Genomic DNA, 8,297 nt, shown 5'->3' on the forward strand with positions numbered 1-8,297 from the left:
CAGGTTCAGGGGATCAGAGAATGATGTTTACATGGAAATCTCTTCTTCAGACTGTTGTGTTAATCAGCTTCATATCAGATTGTTGCTGTCCAGGTGAACAGAGTCGGTGTGACGGCCGTCCGCCCAGCAGGGGGCGACGCTGACACAGCTCGACCTCCTCATCGACCGAGGAGAAGAAACGGCAGCTGGTGTCTCATTGGTTGTTAGTGGGGCGTCCCACTGCGCTGAAACACATTTTAAAACAAATTCAGTTGGTGCAGGTCCTGAAAGTCTTCATGTCTTTATTTCATCACCTAAATTCAAGGCCTCAAAAGTTTTTTTTTTTACATTTTCATGTTCTTTTCTTTCTGATTCTAAACGGCATTAAAAGGTCTTCAAATGTCTCAGATTGACTTGATGAAACTTGACAACCTGAAATCCGTACAGCTGATGCCACTAATATGCAAATGAGCATGTGGTGTCATCTGTCCCTCAGGACCAAAGACCCATTTAAACCAGAAATCCTGTGAGTTGGATGTTGACATGAGGCGTTTCAATATCGCTGATAATCCAGTGTTTTACAAGTAAGAAATTAAAATGTCGATATCCAGCTGCGCACCATGAGTTCTGCAGCTGGCAGTCAGTGAGCAGGTCGGTTCAGCGTGTCGCTCAAGGATACACAGCTGTTAATGACCGTGTGTGTGTGTGTGTGTGTGTGTGTGTGTGTGTGTGTGTGTGTGTGTGTGTGTGTGTGTGTGCAGATCTCGCGGCTCTGTCCGGAGGAGGCGGCGGCTCAGGAGCAGACCGGTCAGGTGGAGGAGTGTCTGAAGGTCAACCTGCTGAAGATCAAACAGGAGGGCTGTAAGAAGGTAGAGAAACACACACACACACACACCTACACACACACACACACCTACACACACACACACACCTCTGCTTCCTGCTGCAGAGTGTAGTCATCTGTTCATCTGAGACTTTTAAATATAGACCCATGAACTTTTTTTTTTTTTAATTGTATTTTGGGATGAAACCCTTCACCCTCCTCCTCTCTTCGCCCTCCTCTTCCTCTTCTCCCCCCACCCCTCCTCTTGCCCCCCCCCCCCCCCCCCCCCCCCCCCTTGCAGGAGGTGCTGAACATGCTGAAGGAGAGTAAGGCGGACATCTTCGTCGACCCCGTCCTGCACACCGCCTGCGCTCTGGACATCAAACACCACTGTGCTGCCATCCCACCCGGCCGGGGACGCCGTGAGTCCGCAACCAAACGCACACCAGAGCTGCAGAGACAGAAACACACACAGTGGAAATAAAAGTCTACACACAGTTTCACATGGAAATGAAATGAAAACCCTTTAAATCAGATTGCTTTCTCCTTCATGAGGAGTGAGTCTCTGACGGTGGATTAAAAATGGAAAACTAAAACCTTGAATTGATGCTCAGTAGAAGCACCTTTGCTATATGCAAATGAAAGAGAAAAATATCTGATTTAATGGGTTTTCATTTCAGGCGTCAAGACAATAAAAACCAGAAGTGCAGACTTCAGTTTTCACAGTGTCATTCTGCTGCTGAGTGTTGCGACATGAATAGAGATGTGATTACATGGACAGAGCTTTTTAATACAGAATTTCTTTTTCAGCACTTAAACATGAAGTGTGTGGGGAGGAAATGTGATGCTAATGCTCAGGATTTGCTCAGTTTGAATAAAATTAAATATTTTCTCTGACATGGAAATTGATTTGTAGTCCAGTTAGTGTCCAGAGAATCCTCCGAGGAAAAATATTACAGACAAACGGTTCACTTTCCAGGAATATTACAGCTGTGATTTGGAAAATGTAGTTGTCAATTTTGCAATTTTAATGTATTAATTTAGCAGCCCCAGCACATACATGCTCAGATAATTCCCCATTCACCCACATCTAATCTCTCCACATCTTATGGAGTCTCTGCGTTTGAATGTTGTCAAGTCCAATTTATCTGTAAAGCATTTTTAACAAACAGGTCTGCCACAATCTGAGTTAGTGTAGCAGATAAAACACTGAAGTGATAAAAACAGTGATAAAATATTAGGACAGAAGAAGAGCGGCTTCTAAAATCCACCAGAGCTCAAACTGAACAAGTCCTGCAGCATCTGAGTCTGTCCTGTTGGTTCCTCAGAGATGTCCTGCCTGATGGAGGCGCTGCAGGACAAACGGGTTCGACTGCAGCCGGAGTGCAAGAAGAGACTTCAGGATCGCATCGACATGTGGAGCTACGCTGCAAAGGTACATGACCGCTGCACCTTAAACCTTAAAGGAACCTTTAAGGAACCTTAAAGGTTCCTTTTAAGGAGCTCAGTCCAATGACTCAGCAAGTTTTTGTGCACATGTGAACAGGCCAGATGAACTCAGATCTTTCTTGTGGTCTGTTTTGTGGTCTGATTGATTCCCACTGAAAAGAGAGCTGAGTCCTCCTGTCAGTCCACTGGCACTGTGAACACAAAGAGGACTGAGTTCATATGCAGCTGGTTCACTTTCTGGTTCAGGACAGAAGATAAGAGACAAGACAAAAGATATAAATTTACATGAGAAAAGCAGCTGGTTGCTATGGAAACAAATGCATCGTGCAACCCAGCTTTTCAAATTATCAGCACAGTGCTTTGGGGGGGCTTTTATTGTGAAAAGGCAGAATAGTGTGAACGCAGCCGAAGAACTTCGTAGCTAATTTCTAACCCCCCCCCCCCCCCTTATCCTCCACCCCCCCCCCCCCCACACACACACACACCCCCCCACCCCCCAGGTGGCTCCAGCTGAAGGTTTTTCGGACCTGGCCATGCAGGTGATGACATCACCGTCTAAGAACTACATCCTGGCTGTGATTGGTCTGGGCGTGGCGCTGCTCTTCCTGATGGGGCTGCTGTGCGGGCGAATCACCAAGCGCGTCACTCAGGAGCTGAAGGACAGGTAGACTCCGCCCCCCCGGGGTCAGGGGTCAGGACACGCCCACCGGAGAAACCACCGCCACTGAAAGACCCTCTCCCGGTTTACCCCACCTCAGTCCATGATACCCCACCTCAGTCCATGATACCCCACCTCAGTCCATGATACCCCGCCTCAGTCCTTGATACCCCACCTCAGTCCCTGATACCCCGCCTCAGTCCCTGATACCCCACCTCAGTCCTTGATACCCCACCTCAGTCCATGATACCCCACCTCAGTCCTTGATACCCCGCCTCAGTCCCTGATACCCCGCCTCAGTCCCTGATACCCCACCTCAGTCCATGATACCCCACCTCATTCCTTGATACCCCACCTGAGTCCATGATACCCCACCTCAGTCCATGATACCCCATCTCAGTCCTTGATACCCCACCTCAGTCCATGATACCCCACCTCAGTCCTTGATCCCAGATACCCCATCTCAGTCCTTGATACCCCACCTCAGTCCTTGATCCCAGATACCCCATCTCAGTCCTTGATACCCCATCTCAGTCCTTGATCCCAGATACCCCACCTCAGTCCTTGAAACCCCACCTCAGTCCTTGATACCCCTACTCAGTCCTTGATCCCAGATACCCCATCTCAGTCCTTGATACCCCACCTCAGTCCTTGATACCCCATCTCAGTCCTTGATCCCAGATACCCCATCGAAGTCCTTGATACCCCCCTCAGTCCTTGATACCCCACCTGAGTCCCAGATACCCCGTCTCAGTCCCTAATACCCCAATTTAGCCCAGCTTACCCCACCTCAACCCCCACGTACCCTGCCTCATCCTGAGAAACCCAAACCGCAGCTTCGGCTAACCCCAGGTGCCCCAACCTCAACCCCAGATACCCCACCTCGGTCCTACTTACCCCATTTCAACCCCAGATACCCCACCTCGGTCCTACTTACCCCATTTCAACCCCAGATACCCCACCTCGGTCCTACTTACCCCATTTCAACCCCAGATACCCCACCTCGGTCCTACTTACCCCATTTCAACCCCAGATACCCTACTTCAGTCCTTTTCTCTCATCGCTGTTGGGACGTCCATGTTGGAATGACATTACCCACAATCCCCCAGGCTTCATCACCCCTAATGGGAAAGTGGGTGTGGTTATTGACTCGGCCCCGCCTCTACGTTAGCCCCGCCCGCTCTCTTGGAGGCCACGCCCACTGCTTCCTCTTCTTCTTCTTCTTCTTCTTCTGCGCTTCAGCCGCAACTGGAAGTGCTTCTCTGAAGAGCGCTGGTTCCTCCTGCAGTGTTTTAACCCTCAGAATACCTGATGTAGATGCAGTACTTCTTCGCTTGTTTTGTTTTGTTTTATTGGGGTGGAGGGATGGGGGGGGGTGGGGGGGTTTGGGGTCAGAGGTCAAGAGGTGGAGGTGAAATCATATTACGCATTAAGTGTTGTAGGTGGGATGGAAGATGCTTGTCTGTAGAGCGTTTAATGACTCCAGTACTTTAATGACTACAGTGTGTGTGTGTGAGTGTGTGAGTGTGTGTGTGTGTGTGTGTGTGTGTGTGTGTGTCAGGATGATCCAACCTGTCTTTCTACCACGTATTCTTCTAGTTAGTTCTCCTGCGAGGGTTTGTGGGCGTTTCGGTTCTCGATATTTCACATTGCCGATGTGTGTTAGTTAGATTTTGGCCGTGGGACTGCCAGGCGGGCGGTGCCAACCAGCCCTCCACCGACCGGCTCGCTCTCTGCTCTTTCTACAGCATCATACTCAATTTGTGGTTTAATTTTTTAGCAGCAGACCTGGCAACCTCAGCTCTCCTCATGCAGTCTGCCCCCCCCACTCCCCCCCCCCCGTGCCATAACCTCACCACTCTACCTGCTGCTCCCAGTTCATCCACAACCCTTCGCCGTCACAGCAGCCTGTCGGGATGTTTAGAGCAGAACAGGATCTGTACGCAGTCTGGTTTCTGTCTGGTTTCCATCTGGTTTCCGTCTGGTTTCCAGTCTCCAGCTGGTGTCGGCTGGTTTCCTGCAGCCCGGCACGGCGTTAGCGTCGCGCTCGCCGTCCGGAAGCACCAGGACAGGTTCCCGTCGTGCTGTGATGACATCACAGGCTGAGTATTTTAACACTACAGAGTCCAAAGCGTTCCGGTCGCAGTCTGGTGGCGAACCTGCGGAGCGGCTGCAGGTTCGTCTGTCAGCGTCCGGCTGGTTGGTGCAGAGAGGAGAGCAATGCAAAAAAATAAAGAAATAAAACTAAAAAGAAAAGATGCTAGATTATTATAGAGATGTGAACATTTTTGTTTAAAGATGATACTGGAATCATTGCACATTTTTCGTTCTTTTTTTTATATCTATAAATATATATATATTGTTTTGTCATAGCCTTATTTATTTGTTTACTAATGGTCAAAGTTTGTGAGTCCTTTTTTTTTCTATGATTTGAATGTTCTCTGGTTGCCTTTTCTCACCGCCGGTGCGGCCGCCGGCGGGTCGGCCCGGCGGGTCGGCCTCCGTCCTGCAGCATCACCCTGCAGCTGATCACATCACACTCCGCTTCACTGTCAGTCACTTTTCTCTTCACAGCTGACAGTAAGCTCCTCCTCCAGTATCCTCACAATCCACTCTGACTGAAACCTGTTGGATTCGGTTCATGTCTGTTTCTGTACTAACTTGATGTGGATCGGAGACCGAGACCGGACGCGTCTCTGAGCTCCTCCGGATCCGGTTCGATGTTCTCCGCTCGGTCCGGAGCGGTCCGATCTCCCAGCGTGCAGGCTGATGCCGGAGGAAAGGCGGTCGAGGTTTTCGGTGTAGTCGTCGGGTCGAGTCGGGCGGAGAGAGTCGCCGTGTCGCCGAGCTTTTTGGTCTCGGCGTGAAGACAGAAAATCCTGTCGCCATTTCAAAAGATCTCAGCGCCGCTCGGCGAGCCGCAGCGACTTCACCAACTTTAAACACATGAAATCAAAATCTGTCAGTATCTCTCCCGATGATCCGTTCAGAGCGAACTTCTGTACATTATACTGAGTGATTAGAAACGATGTTCCATGCAGTTACTTTGTTTTCTTTCTGATTGTCGGCTGACGGCTTCGCTGCCTCCTGCTTGTAAATGAAACGTTCTGAACTGCCTTCGCTTTTCCATCTGATGTTGGTTTCTCAAAGCGTGCCTACTCCCACTGTACAGAACATCCCATAATGCCCCATACACACCCGCAGTGACGACTCCAGCACCAGGCAGAGGTGTGTGTGGGCGTGAGTGTGTGTGAGTGAGTGAATGTGTGTGTGTGTGTCTGTGTGTGTGTGGCCCACAGAGTGCGGACTGTCGGTTTTGCAGAGCGCTGTGATCTCGTCCTGTCGATCGGTTCCTTGCTGTTCTTTTGTCCAGAGCGACCAGAACGATGACTAGAACATATGATTAAGATTATGATGAAAAAAGATTTTTGTAACGCTGTTTTGTGTCTGAATCCATGGAGTTCCTGTTCATCTGATTTACGCCGCTGTACGCCGGCGCTTTTCTGTCCGCTTTTCTTTAGTTTCTTTTTGTTGTTCTGTACAGATGAAAATTGGACAGTTTGTTAATAATAAAGTCTGCAGGTTTCTACTTGCTGTCCCGTCTCGTTATTCCAGCTCTGCCTCTGAAGTCAGCGGGCGAAACAGGAAGTGGGGGCGGGGCTTAACGCCGCGAAGGATCACCCAAAAGTGTCCAGAGGTGTAAAGCAACTTTTATTTTGTTTCAAAAGTCTCTGATGGTTTTATTGGTTGGAATCTCCTGGTTTTCCAGGAAGTGAAATGAATAGGATTAGGAATGAATAGGATATCAAAAAATATTGTCAATTTCTCTGCCATTTATTGTTAAAGAGGTTTATGTTATGACATGAAAAAGACCTGATGACCTGTCACACCAGGCCGGACCAGAAGAACCTCAGTCTGAATACAAAGAGTTCAAAAGCTCCGTCTTAAATATGTAATTAATAATAACTTTATTTGTATAACACTTTTCTAGAAACAATGTTTACAAAGTGCTTTACATCCAATAAATCACAAAGACACAGTGATGTAAAAATACCGCAATTAAATATAATAGAGTTTGATGAAAAGTATGGAAAAAAGCAAGAAAAACAACAAATGGTAACGACTTGCATTAACTACTTAATGCAAGTCGTCTCCTGGGCAAACAAAAATTCATAAAAAAATAGAAATAAAAGGTAACACGAGATCCACAGATACAACTAGAGAACAAACAGATCCAACTAAAACAAAGTGTTTTATATAAAAGTGTGCTGAACCACATGAACGTCCAATAGTAATAATAATATTCACACACGGATGCATGTGAATATGTGCAGCTGAACCTGTGAACAGAGCCGACCTGAGACATTCTAGATGTCTGGATCACACACTGATGTATATGTGTGTGTGTGTGGTGTCTGTGTGTGTGTGTGTGTGTGTGTGTGTGTGTGGTGTCTTTGTGTGTGTGTGTGTGTGTGTTTCTGTCTGTCTGCATGTGTTTTGTCTGTTTTGTAGGTATGTGTGTGTGAGAATGTCTGGATGTCTGTCTATATATATCTGTATGTGTGAAACTGTATGTCAAGTGTGTTTTGTCTGTCTGTGTGTGTGTGTGTGTGTGTGTGTGTGTGTGTGTGCTCTGTCTCTTCAGTCTGTCTCTCAGCTCGGTGTTACATTCCTGCTCCAGCGGCCTGAACCCGACCGGCTCTCTGCAGGAGGATCAGATTTACAGCTTCATGTCTGTAAACATGTTTATTGCGTGTTGCATAATGTCATTTTTAGAAAGATGATTAGAGACAAAGTTCAGTACGAAGAACAGAAATCCTCCGGGGAAAAAACACTGAATTCAGAATAAGATCCTCTGTTGCAGGTCTGTTGCTGTTTGTCTCAAGTCGTCAACACAGACGCTCTGCTCATTTTGATATCAAATTTCTACAAATCAGCATTTTTTTGGTCTTTTTGTTTTTTTGCCTGTGTTGGTGAACAGGTGAACACCAAGTCCAGCAACATCTGCAGAAAGGTAAAAAAGTTATTTTTCATTTCACGGGTTTTTACTCCTGGTGTTTTGAAGTCAGTGTCTCTGTTTCTGAACACAGTGTTTCTGCACACAGTGTTTCTGCACACAGTGTTTCTGAACACAGTGTTTCTGAACACTGTTTCTGAACACAGTCTGTTTCTGAACACAGTGTTTCTGAACACACTCAGTGTTTCTGCACACAGTGTTTCTGAACACAGTGTTTCTGAACACAGTCAGTGTTTCTGAACACTGTGTTTCTGCACACAGTGTTTCTGAACACAGTCAGTGTTTCTGAACACAGTCAGTGTTTCTGAACACAGTGTTTCTGAACACAGTCAGTGTTTCTGAACACTGTGTTTCTGCACACAGTGTTTCTG

General features: G+C 47.4%; 1 protein-coding gene across 1 annotated transcript in view; it reads left to right on the plus strand.

Moving 5' to 3' along the window:
* The window catches only part of glg1a (golgi glycoprotein 1a), a 42,666-nt gene extending 38,457 nt beyond the window's left edge, over positions 1-4,209 (plus strand). Inside the window, exons 23-26 of the mRNA XM_071920723.2 lie at positions 741-848; positions 1,104-1,224; positions 2,131-2,237; positions 2,752-4,209. Of these exons, the coding sequence (XP_071776824.1) occupies positions 741-848; positions 1,104-1,224; positions 2,131-2,237; positions 2,752-2,919 (504 nt within the window). The 3' untranslated portion in view covers positions 2,920-4,209. The remainder of the gene's footprint in view (positions 1-740; positions 849-1,103; positions 1,225-2,130; positions 2,238-2,751) is intronic.
* Positions 4,210-8,297: the final 4,088 nt, after the last annotated feature.

Source organism: Centroberyx gerrardi, chromosome 4 (genome assembly GCF_048128805.1).
Source record: "Centroberyx gerrardi isolate f3 chromosome 4, fCenGer3.hap1.cur.20231027, whole genome shotgun sequence".
Taxonomy (NCBI): Eukaryota; Metazoa; Chordata; class Actinopteri; order Beryciformes; family Berycidae; genus Centroberyx; species Centroberyx gerrardi.